Source organism: Mus caroli, unplaced genomic scaffold, assembly GCF_978045245.1.
Source record: "Mus caroli unplaced genomic scaffold, Mus_caroli_1 scaffold_5, whole genome shotgun sequence".
Classification (NCBI taxonomy): domain Eukaryota; kingdom Metazoa; phylum Chordata; class Mammalia; order Rodentia; family Muridae; genus Mus; species Mus caroli.
Genome location: NW_028227260.1, coordinates 11472113 through 11491801, shown reverse-complemented (window position 1 = coordinate 11491801; position 19689 = coordinate 11472113). Strand labels below are relative to the sequence as shown.

General features: G+C 40.5%; 1 protein-coding gene across 6 annotated transcripts in view; it reads left to right on the top strand.

Annotated features, from left to right (window-relative positions):
- Positions 1-19689, top strand: part of Phka2 (phosphorylase kinase regulatory subunit alpha 2) — an 83550-nt gene that overhangs the window by 51775 nt on the left and 12086 nt on the right. For all 6 annotated transcript variants that reach the window (XM_021153153.3, XM_085837932.1, XM_029473162.2 and 3 more), the window contains 8 exons: positions 958-1131; positions 13917-14005; positions 15067-15200; positions 15889-16045; positions 16776-16855; positions 17048-17126; positions 17228-17357; positions 17880-17981. In XM_021153153.3, coding sequence (XP_021008812.1) covers positions 958-1131; positions 13917-14005; positions 15067-15200; positions 15889-16045; positions 16776-16855; positions 17048-17126; positions 17228-17357; positions 17880-17981 — 945 coding nt within the window. The remainder of the gene's footprint in view (positions 1-957; positions 1132-13916; positions 14006-15066; positions 15201-15888; positions 16046-16775; positions 16856-17047; positions 17127-17227; positions 17358-17879; positions 17982-19689) is intronic.

Below are 19689 nucleotides of genomic sequence, written 5' to 3'. Positions count from 1 at the left end.
GGGCGTGGTGGCGCACGCCTTTAATCCCAGCACTCGGGAGGCAGAGGCAGGTGGATTTCTGAGTTCGAAGCCAGCCTGGTCTACAAAGTGAGTTCCAGGACAGCCAGGGCTATACAGAGAAACCCTGTCTCGAAAAACCAAAAAAAAAAAAGTTTCCCATTTATTTACTGTGTGCATACGTGCATGTGTGATATAATATGACATATATAATATATAGAGAGAAAGAGGTCAGAGGATAACTTTTGGGAGTTGATTCTCTCCCTCCACCATGTGGATTCTGAAGATTGCACTATGGTTGTTAAGCTTTGCTGTAGTCCCCATTGCCTGCTGAACCATCTCATCAGTCCTCTATTTGTTTTAAGATAGTTGATTTGCACCAGCTGCTCCTGGTGCTCTTTACAGGGGTTGTCACAGCTATTTAAATTCTGACCTGAGAGTGAACCCAAAGCTTAACACATGATTATACTGCTGAGCTACAACCTTAAGCCCTTACAAAGAACATTCTTAAAGGAGAAACACATTGCTTGACTATTGAAAAGAATGGTAAAGTGACCTAGTTTTGATTAGATGTGAGTGGTGAAACCCCACACGTATATAACATGTCTTAATCTGAACATGATTTTGGGTCAGTGTGACCTGTTTTTTACTTTTAGATAACATTTTTAAATGATACAGAAAGCTCCATAAGGCTTAGCTCACTCTTAAATTAAAGACAGAATGTTAGCTAGTATTCTTCAGGTTGTTTTCATATTCTACAGCTCACCTTGTGACTTAGACTCTCATTCTAGATTTGGCATAGAATGAAGATTTTTTTTCAAGCAATAAATTTGTACACACATATGGCGTACCTGTCACTAACTTTATCCTTGTGAGTGGAGGTGCAAATGTATGTTGCTAAATGTTGTTTACTCAACAGCTTGTTTTCATTGATTCTTTTCCTTGGTTGTCCATTTGTAGAAAGCCAAGATGAACTTGACCAGTATATCAGCCACCTTCTTCAAAGCACATCCTTGAAGTGCTACCTGCCCCCTCTTTGTAAGAAGTCAGAAGACAGCCATTTTTTCAGTGCTATCCACTCCACTCGGGACATACTTTCTGTGATGGCCAAAGCGAAGGGTTTGGAAACTACATGTATGTTATTAAATTCTTCTGTCCATTAAGTTACATTCTTTTATCACAGTGATGTATGGATATAATTTAAGTCGATCCCAAAAGGCAAGAAAAATGCCCCTTCCTCCAACCTTCTACTTAGATGTGACCACTTTCAGCTCTTCTAGATGTTTCTTCTGCAATTTCCATATCTCCATATTTCTGAAATAGTATGTATTTTGTTCTGTCCTTGAGGCATCAGTTTGACCTACAATGTTTTAGTATGTGTAGAAGGATTTGGCTGTCTTAAATTACCACTCTTCTATTTTGTTCCCTAACCTACTAAAGGAATTATCTAAAAATTTAGTTAAATCAGTCTTCACATTTACAGTATACATATAGATAGCATGTTTAATTGAGCATTATAGTGTAGTATGATTATTTTCCAGTCCTTACGTTTTGATATTTCTGAAATTAACATTGTCATTTTTGCTTACTTTTCTTCTAAGTCTCCCAATGTCCCTACAATACAAATTTTCACAACATGAGTTATATTAGTGAGTCTCTTGAGTCTGTTTCTGGATAATATGTTTATTTTTTAATATGTCCTCACTTCTATAAAATGTTGCCTTAAGTATACAGATATTTTAAATGAGTTCTTTATTAAACATATTTATACTTAATCACATTTATTTTTATTTGTTTTGTGTGAGTGTAGATGTGGGTGTACATGTGGTTGTCAGAAACAGCTTTTAGGGATTGGTTTTTCTTGCATCCTGTTGATTCCCAGGATTGATCTAAGGTTATCAGGCTTGGCAGTAAGCACCTTTAGCCACTGAGTCATCTCACTGGCCTACATATGTTTTGGTCAAATTATTTCTATTATTTGGGGGATTATAATATATTACATCATTTCCCATTTGTACATCCAAATTCTCCTATATATCCCTTTGCTCTCTTTGAAATCATGGCCTCCTTTTTTTCATTAATTGTTCTTTTTTTTAATTTTTAATATTTTTTATTACATATTTTCCTCAATTACATTTCCAATGCTATCCCAAAAGTCACCCATAGCGCCCCCCACTTCCCTACCCACCCATTCCCATTCTTTTGGCCCTAGCATTCCCCTATATTGGGGCATATAAAGTTTGCAAGTCCAAAGGGCCTCTCTTTCCAGTGATGGCCCACTAGGCCATCTTTTGATACATATGCAGCTAGAGACAAGAGCTCCGGGGTACTGGTTAGTTCATCATGTTGTTCCAACTATAGGGTTGCAGATCCCTTTAGCTCCTTGGGTACTTTCTCTAGCTTCTCCATTGGGAGCCCTGTGATACAATCCAATAGCTGACTGTGAGCATCCACTCCTGTGTTTGCTAGGCCCTGGCATAGTCTCACAAGAGACAGCTATATTTGGGTCCTTTCAGGAAAATCTTGCTAGTGTATGCAATGGTGTCAGTGTTTAGAAGCTGATTATGGGATGGATCCCTGGATACGGCAGTATCTAGATGGTCCATCCTTTCATCACAGCTCCAAACTTTGTCTCTGTAATTCCTTCCATGGGTGTTTTGTTCCCAATTCTAAGAAGGGGCACAGTGTCCACACTTTGGTCTTCATTCTTCTTGAGTTTCATGTGTTTAGCAAATTGTATCTAATATCTTGGGTATCCTAAGTTTTGGGCTAATATCCACTTATCAGTGAGTACATATTGTGTGAGTTCCTTTGTGATTGTGTTACCTCACTCAAGATGATGCCCTCCAGGTCCATCCATTTGGCTAGGAATTTCATAAAGTCATTCTTTTTAATAGCTGAGTAGTACTCCATTGTGTAAATGTACCACATTTTCTGTATCCAGTCCTCTGTTGAGGGACATCTGGGTTCTTTCTAGCTTCTGGCTGTTATAAATAAGGCTGCTATGAACATAGTTGAGCATGTTTCCTTCTTACCGGTTGGGACATCTTCTGGATATATGCCCAGGAGAGGTATTACTGGATCCTCCGGTAGTACTATGTCCAATTTTCTGAGGAACCGCCAGACTGATTTCCAGAGTGGTTGTACAAGCTTGCAATCCCACCAACAATGGAGGAGTGTTCCTCTTTCTCCACATCCTCGCCAGCATCTGCTGTCACCTGAATTTTTGATCTTAGCCATTCTGACTGGTGTGAGGTGGAAACTCAGGGTTGTTTTGATTTGCATTTCCCTGATGATTAAGGATGTTGAACATTTTTTCAGGTGCTTCTCTGCCATTCGGTATTCCTCAGGTGAGAATTCTTTGTTCAGTTCTGAGCCCCATTTTTTAATGGGGTTATTTGACATTCTGGAGTCCACCTTCTTGAGTTCTTTATATATATTGGATATTAGTCCCTTATCTGATTTAGGATAGGTAAAGATCCTTTCCCAATCTGTTGGTGGTTTTTTTGTCTTATTGATGGTGTCTTTTGCCTTGTAGAAGCTTTGCAGTTTCATGAGGTCCCACTTGTCAATTCTCGATCTTACAGCACAAGCCATTGCTGTTCTATTCAAGAATTTTTCCCCTGTGCCCATATCTTCAAGGCTTTTCCCCACTTTCTCCTCTATAAGTTTCAGTGTCTCTGGTTTTATGTGAAGTTCCTTGATCCACTTAGACTTGACCTTAGTACAAGGAGATAGGAATGGATCAATTCGCATTCTTCTACATGTTAACAACCAGTTGTGCCAGCACCATTTGTTGAAAATGCTGTCTTTCTTCCACTGGATGTTTTTAGCTCCCTTGTCGAAGATCAAGTGACCGTAGGTGTGTGGGTTCATTTCTGGGTCTTCAATTCTATTCCATTGGTCTACTTGTCTGTCACTATACCAGTACCATGCAGTTTTTATCACAATTGCTCTGTAGTAAAGCTTTAGGTCTGGCATGGTGATTCCACCAGAGGTTCTTTTATCCTTGAGAAGAGTTTTTGCTATCCTAGGTTTTTTGTTATTCCAGATGAATTTGCAGATTGCACTTTCTAATTCGTTGAAGAATTGAGTTGGAATTTTGATGGGGATTGCATTGAATCTGTAGATTGCTTTTGGCAAGATAACCATTTTTACAATATTGATCCTGCCAATCCATGATCATGGGAGATCTTTCCATCTTCTGATATCTTCTATAATTTCTTTCTTCAGAGACTTGAAGTTTTTATTATACAGATCTTTCACTTCCTTAGTTAGAGTCACGCCAAGATATTTTATATTATTTGTGACTATTGAGAAGGGTGTTGTTTCCCTAATTTCTTTCTCAGCCTGTTTATTCTTTGTGTAGAGAAAGGCCATTGATTTGTTTGAGTTAATTTTATATCCAGCTACTTCACCGAAGCTGTTTATCAGGTTTAGGAGTTCTCTGGTGGAATTTTTAGGGTCACTTATATATACTATCATATCATCTGCAAAAAGTGATATTTTGACTCCATCTTTTCCAATTTGTATCCCTTTGATCTCCTTTTGTTGTCGAATTGCTCTGGCTAGGACTTCAAGTATAATGTTGAATAGGTATGGAGAAAGTGGACAGCCTTGTCTAGTCCCTGATTTTAGAGGGACTGCTTCAAGCTTCTCACCATTTACTTTGATGTTGGCTACTGGATTGCTGTAGATTGCTTTTATCATGTTTAGGTATGGGCCTTGAATTCCTGATCTTTCCAAGACTTTTATCATGAATGGGTGTTGGATCTTGTCAAATGCTTTTTCCGCATCTAACGAGATGACCATGTGATTTTTGTCTTTGAGTTTGTTTATATACTGGATTACGTTGATGGATTTCCATATATTGAACCATCCCTGCATCCCTGGGATGAAACCTACTTGGTCAGGATGGATGATTGTTTTGATGTGTTCTTGGATTCGGTTAGCAAGAACTTTATTGAGGATTTTTGCATCAATATTCATAAGGGATATTGGTCTGAAGTTTTCTATCTTTGTTGGGTCTTTTTGTGGTTTAGGTATCAGAGTAATTGTGGCTTCATAGAATGAGTTGGGTAGAGTACCTTCTGTTTCTATTTTGTGGAATAGTTTGTGAAGAACTGAGATTAGATCTTCTTTGAAGGTCTGATAGAACTCTGCACTAAACCCATCTGGTCCTGGGCTTTTTTTGGTTGGGAGACTATTAATGACTGCTTCTATTACTTTGGGGGATATAGGGCTGTTTAGATCATTAACCTGATCTTGATTCAACTTTGGTACCTGGTATCTGTCTAGGAACTTCTCCATTTCATCCAGGTTCTCCAGTTTTGTTGAGTATAGCCTTTGGTAGAAGGATCTGATAGTGTTTTGGATGTCTTCAGGATCTGTTGTTATGTCTCCTTTTTCATTTCTGATTTTGTTAATTAGGATGCTTTCCCTGTGCCCTCTAGTGAGTCTGGCTAAGGGTTATTCTATCTTGTTGATTTTGTCAAAGAACCAGCTCCTTGATTGGTTGATTCTTTGAATAGTTCTTCTTGTTTCCACTTGGTTGATTTCGCCCCTGAGTTTGATTATTTCCTGCCATCTACGCCTCTTGGGTGAATTTGCTTCCTTTTGTTCTAGTGCTTTTAGGTGTGTTGTCAAGCTGCTAATGTGTGCTCTCTCTAGTTTCTTTTTGGAGGCACTCAGAGCTATGAGTTTTCCTCTTAGAAATGCTTTCATTGCGTCCCATAAGTTTGGGTATGTTGTGGCTTCATTTTCATTGAACTCTAAAAAGTTCTTAATTTCTTTCTTTATTCCTTCCTTGACCAAGGTATCATTGAGAAGAGTGTTGTTCAGTTTCCACGTGAATGTTGGCTTTCTATTATTTATTTTGTTATTGAAGAGCAGCCTTAGTCCATGGTGATCTGATAGGATGCATGGGACAATTTCAATATTTTTGTATCTGTTGAGGCCTGTTTTGTGACCAATTATGTGGTCAATTTTGGAGAAGGTACCATGAGGGGCTGAGAAGAAGGTATATCCTTTTGTTTTAGGATAGAATGTTCTGTAGATATCTGCCAGATCCATTTGATTCATAACTTCTGTTAGTTTCATTGTGTCCCTGTTTAGTTTCTGTTTCCATGATCTGTCCATTGGTGAAAGTGGTGTGTTGAAGTCTCCCACTATTATTGTATGAGGTGCAATGTGTGCTTTGAGATTTACTAAAGTTTCTTTAATGAATGTGGCTGCCTTTGTATTTGGAGCATAGATATTCAGGATTGATAGTTCTTCTTGGAGGATTTTACCTTTGATGAGTATGAAGTGCCCCTCCCTGTCTTTTTTGATGACTTTGGGTTGGAAGTCAATCTTATCAGATATTAGAATGGCTACTCCAGCTTGTTTCTTCATACCATTTGCTTGGAAAATTGTTTTCCAGCCTTTCATTCTGAGGTAGTGTCTATATTTTTCTCTGAGATGAGTTTCCTGTAAGCAGCAAATTGTTGGGTCTTGTTTGTGTAGCCAGTTTGTTAGTCTATGTCTTTTTATCGGGGAGTTGAGTCCATTGATATTAAGAGATATTAAGGAAAAGTAATTGTTGTTTCCTGTTATTTTTGTTGTTAAAGTTGGCATTCTGTTCTTGTGGCTGTCTTCTTTTAGGTTTGTTGAGGAATTACCTTCTTGTTGTTTCTAGGGCGTGGTTCCTGTCCTTGTATTGGTTTTTTCCTGTTATTATCCTTTGAAGGGCTGGATTGGTGGAGAGATAATGTGTGAATTTGGTTTTGTCATGGAATACTTTGGTTTCTCCATCTATGTTAATTGAGAGTTAGGCTGGGTATAGTAGCCTGGGCTGGAATTTGTGTTCTTTTAGTGTCTGTATAACATCTGTCCAGGATCTTCTGGCTTTCATAGTCTCTGGTGAAAAATCTGGTATAATTCTGATAGGCTTGCCTTTATATGTTACTTGGCCTTTTTCTCTTACTGCTTTTAGTATTTTATCTTTATTTAATGCATTTATTGTTCTGATTATTATGTATCGGGAGGTATTTCTTTTCTGGTCCAGTCTATTTGGAGTTCTGTAGGCTTCTTGTATGTTCATGGGCATCTCTTTCTTTAGATTTGGGAAGTTTTCTTCTATAATTTTGTTGAAGATGTGTGCTGGTCCTTTGAGTTGAAAATCTTCATTCTCATCCACTCCTATTATCCGTAGGTTTGATCTTCTCATTGTGTCCTGTATTTCTTGGATGTTTTGAGTTAGGATCTTTTTGCGTTTTACATTTTCCTTGATTGTTGTGCTGATGTTCTCTATGGAATCTTCTGCACCTGAGATTCTCTCTTCCATCTCTTGTATTCTGTTGCTGATGCTGGTATCTATGGTTCCAGATTTCTTTCCTAGGGTTTCTATCTCCAGTGTTACCTCATTTTGGGTTTTCTTTATTGTGTCTACTTCCCTTTTTAGGTCTAGTATGGTTTTGTTCATTTCCATCATCTGTTTGGATGTGTTTTCCTGTTTTTCTTTAAGGACTTCTACCTGTTTGATTGTGTTATCCTGTTTTTCTTTAAGGACTTCTACCTGTTTGTGTTATCCTGTTTTTCTTTAAGGACTTGTAACTCTTTAGCCATGTTCTCCTGTAATTCTTTAAGTGAGTTATTAAAGTCCTTCTTGATGTCCTCTACCATCATCATGAGATATGCTTTTAGATCCGTGTCTAGCTTTTCCGGTGTGTTGGGGTGCCCTGGACTGGGTGAAGTGGGAGTGCTGGGTTCTGATGATGGTGAGTGGTCTTGGTTTCTGTTAGTAAGATTATTACGTTTACCTTTCGCCATCTGGTAATCTCTGGGGTTAGTTGTTATCGTTGTCACTGTTTAAAGATTATAGCAGACTCTGTGTTCCACTCACCCTAAGTCTCAAAATCCTGTGGCGGGTGTCGTGGGTAGCTGGCGGGTGTCAGCCAACCCTCAGCTCTAGCTACCCTGGTGCTGGTAAGGCCGGAAGAGGCCTGTGGCCCTACTCAGGCCGGTTTTCTGCTTCCCTAACTAATGCAGTCTCAGGTCCCGGGCGCAATTGGATTGGAGCAGAAGCTGTGTTCCACTCACCAGAAGTCTTAAGATCCTGTGGTGGGTGTTGTGGGTAGCTGGCGAGTGTCAGCCGACCCTGCGCCCTAGCTGCCCCGGTGCTGTTCTGACCTGAAGAGGCTTGTGGCCCTACTCAGACTGGATTTCTGCCTCCCCAACCAAAGCAGTCTCAGGTCCCGCGTGATTGGACTAGAGCAGAAGCTGTGTTCCACTCACCAGAAGTCTCAAAATCCTGTGGCGGGTGTCGTGGGTAGCTGGCGGGTGTCAGCCGACCCTGTGCTCTAGCTATCCCGATGCTGGTCAGGCCAGAAGAGGTCATTAATTGTTCTTATATGCACATATATTTATATCCTAGAGAATAGTATACTCAATTCCATTAATATTTCCAATTGTTCCCAGGCAATCATTAATCCTCTGTCTCTTTTGTCTGTTTTCACTTTGGATACATATAATAAACCCTATGTGGCCTTTCATGATTGACTTTATTTATATTTTATTATATATTCAATATAATATATGTTTATTTCTAAATATAACATGCTCAATCTGTATAATATTACTTGCAAGTATGTTTTTAAGGCTAACTAGTATTAGACAACTAGTTGTTATACTCTTCCCTGGAGAAGCAATTCTACAGCTTTCAGGATTCTTTAGTTGCCAGTAGGTTTGTTTTTTGGTTTGGTTTGGTTTGGTTTGGTTTGGTGTGTGTATGTGTGTAGGTGTAGGATTGAGACCTCAGTCTTTGTTCTGTCTACCTTGGCATATCTGTTATCTTCCTTATTCATCTCATGTTTATGTAGTCATATTAGTGAGACTTCGTGGGTGTAGCTTCTGACATTACTAAGAAACAGTCTTACAGCAAACTCCATGATTCTCTAGCTTTAGAATCTTTCTGCCTCCTTCCATAATGGTCTCTGAGCATTAGGTGTGGGAGTGTTTTGTAGATAAATCCATTGAGGCTGAGCTCCACAATTCTGCATTTTGATTAGTACTGATTCTCTACAATAGTCTCTATTGCAAAAAGAAGTTTCCTTGAGAAGGGGTGAGGACTATATTTATCTGTTGATATAAAGACAATGTTTAGATTGATTGTTGCTACAGATTATGATGGTTTACTAAAGAGGTGGTTGGTTGTAGGTTCTCTTCCAAGATCCATGATTTGGATCTAGTTTTCCAGTACCAAGCATGGTTTCCTTCTTGTTGAATGGATCTTAAGTCCAATTAGAAAGCTGTTATTTACTATCATGGGAAGCATGCTACTAAAGCATCTACCCTTACGATTATCATGCCATGCTGATTTTTGATGTGGTTCATAAGCATCATAGCTGTATAAGACTGTTAGCTGTTTCCCCTTTAGAAGTTTGTACAGTGCCTTCTGGTACCATGAAAGATATTCCTCAGGGAGGAGGCATTCAGGTCAGTTCCAGTTTATGGTATTTATACTGTGGAAAGTTTTTATTTTGCTTTCAATTATAGTGGATACTTTTGCTGGGTATATTAGTCTAGGCTGACCATCAAGGTATTTTAGAATTCATAATGCATTGCTCCAGACTCTTCTGGTTTTCAGAGTTTCCCCTGGGTTTTCTTTTATTTGTAACTTGTGTTTATTGTTTCTATGCACTACCATGGTGAGTTTCCTTTCTGGTCTTTTCTCTTTGGTGTTTTGTGTGCTTTTTGTATGTGTATATGTGTGTCTCCTTAAATTGAGAAGTTTCTTCTGTGATCTTGTTGAAAATCTGGTCTATGCTGTTGAGTTTTGATTCTTCTCCCTCATCTATGGCTATAATTCAAAGATTGGTCTTGTCACAATATTGTACATTTTCTGTATTTTTCCTTTTGCGTGTGTGTGTGTGTGTGTGTGTGTGTGTGTGTGTGTTTCTGTTACTTTTATTTGGTCTAGTCCTCTACTTTATCCTGGAGTCCTGATCGTCTATTTTGTTTGATTCATTCTACTTGTAAGATTTCCCTTTGAGTTTTCTAGTCTAATTGTTGGGTTTTTCTTTTTTTTTTTTAATTTTTAATATTTTTATTACATATTTTCCTCAATTACATTTCCAATGCTATCCCAAAAGTCCCCCACAGCGCCCCCCACTTCCCTACCCACCCATTCCCATTCTTTTGGCCCTGGCATTCCCCTATATTGGGGCATATAAAGTTTGCAAGTCCAATGGGCCTCTCTTTCCAGTGATGGCCCACTAGGCCATCTTTTGATACATATGCAGCTAGAGACAAGAGCTCCGGGGTACTGGTTAGTTCATCATGTTGTTCTAACTATAGGGTTGCAGATCCCTTTAGCTCCTTGGGTACTTTCTCTAGCTTCTCCATTGGGAGCCCTGTGATACATCCAATAGCTGACTGTGAGCATCCACTCCTGTGTTTGCTAGGCCCTGGCATAGTCTCACAAGAGATAGCTATATTTGGGTCCTTTCAGGAAAATCTTGCTAGTGTATGCAATGGTGTCAGTGTTTAGAAGCTGATTATGGGATGGATCCCTGGATACGGCAGTATCTAGATGGTCCATCCTTTCATCACAGCTACGAACTTTGTCTCTGTAACTCCTTCCCTGGGTGTTTTGTTCCCAATTCTAAGAAGGGGCACAGTGTCCACACTTTGGTCTTCATTCTTCTTGAGTTTCATGCGTTTAGCAAATTGTATCTTATATCTTGGGTATCCTAAGTTTTGGGCTAATATCCACTTATCAGTGAATACATATTGTGTGAGTTCTTTTGTGATTGTGTTACTTCACTCAAGATGATGCCCTCCAGGTCCATCCATTTGGCTAGGAATTTCATAAAGTCATTCTTTTTAATAGCTGAGTAGTACTCCATTGTGTAAATGTACCATAATTTCTGTATCCATTCCTCTGTTGAGAGACATCTGGGTTCTTTCCAGCTTCTGGCTATTATAAATATGGCTGCTATGAACATAGTGGAGCATGTGTCCTTTTTACCGGTTGGGACATCTTCTGGATATATGCCCAGGAGAGGTATTGCTGGATCCTCCGGTAGTACTATGTCCAATTTTCTGAGGAACTGCCAGACTGATTTCCAGAGTGGTTGTACAAGCTTGCAATCCCACCAACAATGGAGGAGTGTTCCTCTTTCTCCACATCCTCGCCAGCATCTGCTGTCACCTGAATTTTTGAACATTTTTTCAGGTGTTTCTCTGCCATTCGGTATTCCTCAGGTGAGAATTCTTTGTTCAGTTCTGAGCCCCATTTTTTAATGGGGTTATTTGACTTTCTGGAGTCCACCTTCTTGAGTTCTTTATATATATTGGATATTAGTCCCTTATCTGATTTAGGATAGGTGAAGATCCTTTCCCAATCTGTTGGTGGTTTTTTTGTCTTATTGATGGTGTCTTTAGCCTTGCAGAAGCTTTGTAGTTTCATGAGGTCCCACTTGTCAATTCTCGATCTTACAGCACAAGCCATTACTGTTTTTCAATTTCATTTTCAATTCAACTTGAGTCCTCCTCAGTGTTTCTATTTCCTTACTGAATTCTGCTCTCAAATCCTGGATTCTTTTTTTTTTTTAACCATTTTCAGCAACCTTATGTTTGTGTTGTGTTGGACATTGCTTAGGCATTTTTTCTTTTTTAAACCCTTCAATTTTATTGAGCTATTTCTTTGTATTTTCTCTAAATTCCTTGAATACCTTGATGAAGTTTATGATTGTTCTTTTAAATTCTGTGCACTGGGGTTCATCTAGGTAACTCTTATTAGAAAACATTTGTATAGGACTTGTAGGCTTGGAAAAGAAAGTACTACTTGGATTTTTTTTTTCATACTGCATTTTTTGTGATGTGGGTGTGAGAGGAGAGAGAGAGAGAGAGAGAGAGAATATGAATATGAGAATATATGAAATATGAAATCTGGGCATGTAGAGTTCTTTTGTTAGTTCTAATGTTAGTCTGATATGGATAGAACAGCTTGGGACAGGAAAAAAAAAAACATGGGTGAGCAAGTTTTGCCTAGAGGTTGGAAATGGCTTGGGTGGAATGAAGTTAGATGAACAAGATATATTGGGCTGGCATATAAGATGTACGTCTCTTTGTCCAAGCCTGGGGTATAGGTGTAGATCTAGCTGGGCAGAAAGATTGGACTTGGCATGGAAGTGGCCTTTGGATTGGGGGGTATACAGGGACCATCCTGGAGGAAACCGAGAGATTGAATGTAATATAGGCAGGGGTGGCCAGGCCAGGCTTGGACACTGGATATGGAATATGAGCCAGACCTGGTGGAATGGAAAGTGTGGGTAGGTCGAGGATGGTCAAATGGGCTCACTGGGTAGACCCTGAAGAAAGATGTAGGAGATCTGACTGGGTGTAGAGGTTCCTATATTGATTTTTTGATCTTTCAAATATTACCTGGTTTGGGAAAGTTTTAAGATCTGTTCACAGGTTCTGAAATTTCAGTGATATATATATAATGGATGGAATGTTTTCATCCATTGTATTATATACTCAGTAGGTCCTTTTGATCTGGAAATGTATGACTTTTTTCAATCCTGTAAAGGTTTACTAAAACTTTGGCTCATTTTCTTCTTCATATTATCCCTGTACTTTCTTTTCATATATTTTTATTAACTTCTTGGAGAAATTTTTATCACTTCTGTTCTATTTTCCATATTTCTAATCTGTTATGAATGCAATTGCTCAACTTTTTGTAACCCCTTCAAATGATTTTTTTTCATTTTTGCTATTATGTTTTAATCTTCATTTCCTAAATCCCATCTTTTCTTGTCTTATACGTGTAATCGAATTGCTTATTATTCTAAAAAAAAGTAGAGACAGGCTTTTTAATCTTTGTGTTTATAGTTTCTTTTCCCTGAATAGTTTGCATTCCCAAGTCACCTTTTCCTCTTAGTAAAGGCTTCATCTTCTTCCTTTGGAGTACCTCCTTCAGTGCAGGTCTGGTCACCTGCTACTGCAGAACAGCATCCAAGCCCTGTAGAGCTTGTGTGGCCTTAGGGCTATGAGGTAGAGGCTGATTCTTACTGCCTTCCATTCTACTCTTCCCCTACCTAAAGGCTAAAGAACTGCTCACCTGGATCTCTAGTCACTCTGTGTCTCTTAAGGAATGTACTCAGGCCTTTGGATGTGTAAGCAGACATCCTCTCTCTTTCACTCTCTTCAGAGAGTCCTCTATTCTTCTGTCCTGAAAGAGGCAGGCACCATCTGTGTACAAGAGTAGAACATCTAGGGAGCTCACTGCATCTTACATACTATCTCTTCAGTCTTCTTTATTTTTGTCCCCTTAAACCCCTCACCAGTTTCAAAAGTACCCAGAACAGCAAATTACTGAGACTTTTGAGGATTCTCTTAAGGCAGACCTGACTGGTTCCTTGATTTCCCCATTTTCATCTTGTGTCTTTTCAAGTGCTAATCCCTCAGCCTTTGTTTTCCTACTCCTGAAAGTATTGCTATTATTTTCTTTCTTGTGTTTACCTGTTCTTGAGGACTTGTCTTTTTTTTTTTTTTTTTTTTTTTTTGGTTTGGTTTTAGCAAGGGGCTTTTGTGGTTTGGGGTTTTGATTGCAATATCTTATTATGTGGTCCAGGCTGGCCAGGAACTCAGTGACATAGTCCAAGCTGACTTTAAACTTGTCATTTTCTTTCCTGTGGAGTGCTGGGATTGCATATGTGAGCCACTTGAGCTTGCTTTATATGTCCCTTTAAGTATGAATTAGTGAGGGAGCTAGAGAGATGGCTAAGTGGGTAAAGGGCATGTGGAAGCAGTACGAGGGTCTGAGTTTATATGCCCAGCCCCCTTGTCACATGCAGACAAAGCAATGCCTCCTACCTAAAAAGGAGGGTACTGTTCTTCCTCACAATAGCTTTCTTAATTACTTTCTTTGCCAGTTTTTCCCATGATTTTGCCAACTAAAGTTCTAAGTGGACACCGTAAGTCACTGAATCTTGTTGACTCCCCTCAGCCACTCCTAAAGACGGTAAAGTATTTGCAATAGTTTTTGTTTGTTTGTTTTTAAAGTAATACTTGATAATACTGGGTTAGTCTCAAGAACTATCTCAAATAGTAGATAGAGCTTAAAGAACATAATTTTTATACCCAGAATTTCACAGTTTAGACAGTCTACATGTTAATGTGAATCTAGGCACTGAGTTGTTTGGATCAGTTTGCATCATTGTGCACTCCAGGTTTGGTGCATAGCTTTGTGTTTTGCTTGGAGGAAAAGTCCTCTTACTGCCTATCCACCTGATCATCAGAGTACATAAAATCTCAAGGGGTTGGTCCTTATTTTTCTTCCCTGCTTTTATCCCATGTAAATCAAAATATCCAATGCCTACTGGAGAATATTTTAATCTAACTTTATTTTTTAGGTAATTTTAAACATTTTATGTTGTTTTGCATTCTAAAGCATCTCACTGAGAGGCAGGTATGATAGTATGTGATTGTTATTCCAACATCATGGAGGAAGAGGAAGAAAGACTGTAAATTTTCAGTCAACTTGAGTTATATAGCAAGTTCTAGGGAAGCCTGGGCTACATAATTAGACCTTATTATTATATATAGGTACAAATGTGTCCTCATGAGTACAGTAACTGGTCACTGAGTCAATATACATTTGCCATTGGCCACTTTCTCTGCCTCCTCCTAGTAACCCCCACCCCAGAGTCCAAAGATAACTGCTTGGGCCTGGAGGTGTGGCTCAGTCATAGACTATTTATCTTGAAAGGCCCTAGGTTTCCTAGTACATGGTCGGAGGAGCACTGCTGTCATGGTTTGTAGCAGTAGAAATTGGTCTTGTCTATTTTTGAACTTTGAATAAATAAAACTTACATATGTTTAAACCTGTTCTCTCTAGTCCCTTGCAAATGTCAAATATAGTAAAGGTGCATAACTAATCCAGTACAAAAGATTTACTGAAAAAAAAAAAAGAAGCCTAGCATAATGCTAGCATTCAGAAACAAAGTTAGTGTTTCACTTTATGGCCATCTGAAAGTTCCCATTCTTAATCCCTTTCCCTCCTTTTGGCTTTTATGTGGCCAGACTCCTGAATATGACTACCAGTGGCCCAGAGACGACCATGATGAAGTGGACTGTGAGAAGCTAGTTGGGCAACTAAAAGACTGCTCAAACCTACAGGACCAAGCAGACATTCTGTACATTCTTTATGTAATGAAGTAAGTGCCTTAATCTCTTTGGGCTGCTATAGCAACACATCACCAGCCGGCATCATAAAAAGCAGAAGTGTATCTTACAGTTCGAGAAGCTGGAAATCCAAGTTAAAATGTCTGGTGATAGCCTACTTTCTCATGGATGGTGCCTTTGCACCCTATCCTTACGTGGTAGAAGAGAGGGACAAGCTTTCTGGGGCTTCTCATGTAAGGATACTATCAGATAGGTTATGAGGGATCTTACATCATGGTTTAGTCACTTTCTAAGAGCTGTATATCCCAGTCCCATCACTCCAGGGTTAGGATTTTAGTATAGGGATTTGATAGGGACACAAAGCAATCAAGCCATAGCAATAAATTTTATGGTCTTCACTATGTTGAATTATTTTTCCCTGTCTCTTGGAATTCCGACAATGCCAAGCCATGATCATATTCACTTAAATCCCTATCTCTGCCTCTTGATGCTGGCTTTCCATGAAAAGTCTGAGCAAGGACAGGATACCATAGTGATGTGTGGACACTAGGCTTTGTTGCCAAAGATGTGGTATAAACATATTTGGTTTGACTGAAACCTCTTGGTGAAGCCCAGAGTTACTAGGACTGTTTAAACACTTGGCAAAATGTACAGCAATCCATGCCTCACCCATTCTTGGCATTCTGACCTTTATCTTTGTATTTTTCTGCCTCTGGCCAGGGGTCCCCGCTGGGATACCAATTTGTTTGGGCAGCATGGAGTCACTGTTCACAGTCTTCTCAGCGAGCTCTATGGAAAAGCTGGCCTGAACCAAGAATGGAGTTTGATTCGCTACATTTCAGGCCTGCTCAGGAAGAAAGTGGAGGTCCTGGCTGAGGTCAGAATAAGCATGCTTGCCAGGTTGTCCATTTGCTCATTCTAGCCCCATGCTTTCTTCTTCCAGTCATCTAGTTATGGAAGGTGTAAGGCAAGTGTCTCTTATCAATAAATGGACACAGGGAATGTAACCCAGCACCAGGCAGGCCCTCTTCTGACTTTTTACTGCTCTGGATGGAGAGGAAAGAAGAAGAAATTCACAAATTCATTTGTTTGGTTCTTTCTTAACTATAGAAAGGCTTACCAAGCAATCATGAAACCAAAATACCCATTTATACATGTCACAGAACAGAGATCATTATTATTTATATTCCTGAGGCCCTACAAAATCCAGAACCACTTCCTGTGACTTTAAGCAAGTATTCTGGTAAGATGCTAGCCATTGTTACACGTGAATACTGAGGAACTCATAGGCTTGAAACACAATGTGCCTAGTAACTGTAATTAATCTTGGCTGAGGCCTCATCCCTGCCTTGTCTGAATGGAGCAGGACATCTAGGATGTTACTATAGTGGATGGGCCAGGCCTAAGACCATACCTGGGAGACACAAAGATCACAGGGATTCAGCCCTATGTGGGTTGCTCAGCCTAAGTTTTAAGTTTCTCGGGAAGGCCATGTGCATGGATTATAAAGTTCATAAAGGTAAATTTCTGGTGCTGTTGCCATTTAGCCTTCTCAGTTAGTTTTGCTTAATTTATTTTCCTTTATACCCTTCCCCTCAAATACGCAGGCCTGTGCAGATCTGCTGTCCCATCAGAAGCAGCTTACAGTGGGACTGCCCCCTGAGCCCCGGGAGAAGACAATATCTACGTAAGTCCCTACTGGACGACCTCCAGACTATAGAGGAGTACTGAGAGGGCATTGTACTATTGTGGAAGGGTGGCAGTGGCTTTTAGAAAATACTGTGTCGTGTGGGTGCTTGTAGAAAGCATGGAACTTCCATTGAGCAGGAAGGCCCTGCTCTGAGGTACCTATTGTGAGTGATCTGCTACTCTTTCCTAGGCCTCTTCCCCCAGAGGAGCTCACAGAACTCATATATGAAGCCAGTGGACAGGACATCAGCATTGCTGTCCTCACACAGGTCCTGATGCAGGAAGGGCAAGTTGGGCCGTAGCCTTCCTGGGAGTGCCAAAAGGCTTCTCAGGTTCCCTGAAGCCCTGTTCCCATGTGTATTTGCACCAGGAGATCGTGGTTTACCTGGCCATGTATGTCCGGGCCCAGCCTAGCCTCTTTGCAGAGATGCTCAGACTCCGGATTGGATTGATCATCCAGGTGATGGCCACAGAGCTGGCTCGGAGCCTGAACTGCTCAGGTAAAAGGCCATGGCTTGCCACTCTTGTCTTGCTGCACAGGGAGTCATACTCAAGCCCTTCTGAACAGGCTTCCATTCTGGGTGAGCTCAAGCTCTCCCAAGTTCCTTTGTGAGAGGTGGCTGCTGTCAAGCCACATAGCACAGCAACGTTCTTCACTGGGGCAGGCAAAAAAGCCACTATGTTTACATGAGAATCTTCGCTGTACCTGACAGCTAAGCTACAGCAATGTCCTTACTGTAAGATGTCTCCTTCCAGTTAATAACACCTTCACTGGGAGAAATACAAACATTTGCAAAACACATTTCAACATCAGGGATCAGTGCAATGTGAGAAATTCTGTCTAGGAATTAAATGCACCTGTACTGACCTAAACAGAAGTGTTTGCATTCCCCAAGGACCAGTGTCTTTCAGGCCTACAGCACCATTGAAGGAATCCTGATCAAGGAGACCTGCCACTGCCCTCCTGCACCCTGAGCCACACAGCACCAGCCCATGTCCGCGTCTCTTATGTTGCTTTGCAGGAAAAGAAGCTTCGGAGAGCTTGATGAACCTCAGCCCTTTCGACATGAAGAGCCTTCTGCATCATATCCTGAGTGGGAAAGAGTTCGGTGTGGAGAGAAGCGGTAAGTCTTCATGGGGACCCACGTGCAGAGCAGCACCAGTGTCAGCAGCTCCCTATATGGAAGGGACCACACGCTTCCTCTTTCAATGGGATGAACGGAGGCATGGCATCAAGGTTCCTGCTTTTTAGGGACAAGGAGTACCCTCAAAGGGTTGCATTTCACTGCAGATTATAGTGGTACAGGGCAGAGTGAACTGTATACCTTTGTACCTTGCATCTCCTGTAGTCCTAAGTGTAATGAGGGGGAGGGGACTCTAAATATCAGGATCACAGGGCTGCCCTTACAGATCATCCTTTGTGGCCCCCTCCAGAGAGCAGGGCAAAATGCTCTATGATGTGTGCGGGCCAGTCCACTCGCTTCATCCCAGGATTGCTCACTTACTATCTGTCTTGGAAATCTGCTTGCAGTGCTAAGAAATCTAATCACCAAAGTCCTGGTGTGATTCTTGTTCCCAAATGTTCCCAAATTATAATTGAAGCAATTATCATTTCTCCTCCTCATAAAAAAGCTAAATGATTCGTAGACACATTGGTGAATTTATTTCATTGAGCCAAAGAAACACACTGTGGGCTATCATTCCTTTTATTTAATAAGAAGGACATTGGGTACTTTGTATTTTTCCTGAGCGTGCACCTCAGACAAAGCCGTATGGGGCAATCAGCTGTCTGTTGGCGGCCTTCTCATTCTGAGGACGGGTGCTGGCAGTCCCTACCCAAAAGTAATTTACAGTTATTTCAAGCACACAGTCCTTGAAATGTAAATGGAAAAGATACATATTTAATGTGTTCTGCTCATCATAATAGTGTATATGGTTTGACAGATAATTGTCATTCAATATAAAGCTATATAGATGCTTACAAAACCAAGAACTGAGGAATGTCATTTGAATGCCTTGACATGTCTAATCATAAACAAGGACAGAAGATGGATTATCTTTCAAAAACCTAGCATTTCTTCATTGTCTTGTAACCTCAGGTTTTATAAGCTGGGAAGCTCTTAGTAGGCTTCAAACTCTGTCTAAGTCCTAAATTTACTATTTTTAACACTTTTCCCCAGACACACTGACCTGGCTTGTTTTCTATTCCTTTGGAACCACTCCTCCCTCTTGAACCATCATTGGATCTCCTTGGTGGTTCCCTCCCACACTCTTGGCTTTAGCAGCGTTCTATAGGAAGTAACCTTTGCCTTGTGCCTAGTAAAGGAGCAGTGGAATGGGAGAGTAATGCATGTATGTGCCCACGTGGGGCACCCATTAGGAGGGCTTCCTGTGGCACCAAAAAGATTGTTTAGGCTTCATTCTGAAGACAGATTTAGATCTGGGAGGATTCCAATTGAGCAATGATAATGGTCACATTTGCTTTTTAGTATAATCATTTATGATCATTGTCTTAGAGACCATACTCATAGGGAGAAAAACTGGGGACAGGTCTTAAGCCCTGAGGTTGATGGTATATATGATGGAAGGAGGTGTGGCCTGGTGCGGTGGGAAGCCCCTCCTTGCCCCATTCCATAGTAGCCTTGCGTGCCTGGCTCTGGCAACACTTTCTACCTCACCCCCGAGCTCTCTAGCCTGCTCAACCCCTGCTTCCTCCCAGAGGCCTGGGTTGAGATCTCCTCTCTGCCTGCTCTGAGTCCTGTCAGTCCTGAATGGTAGTACACATGTGTACTTGCACCCATATCCAGACAAGGCCTGATGAGGATACCTCAT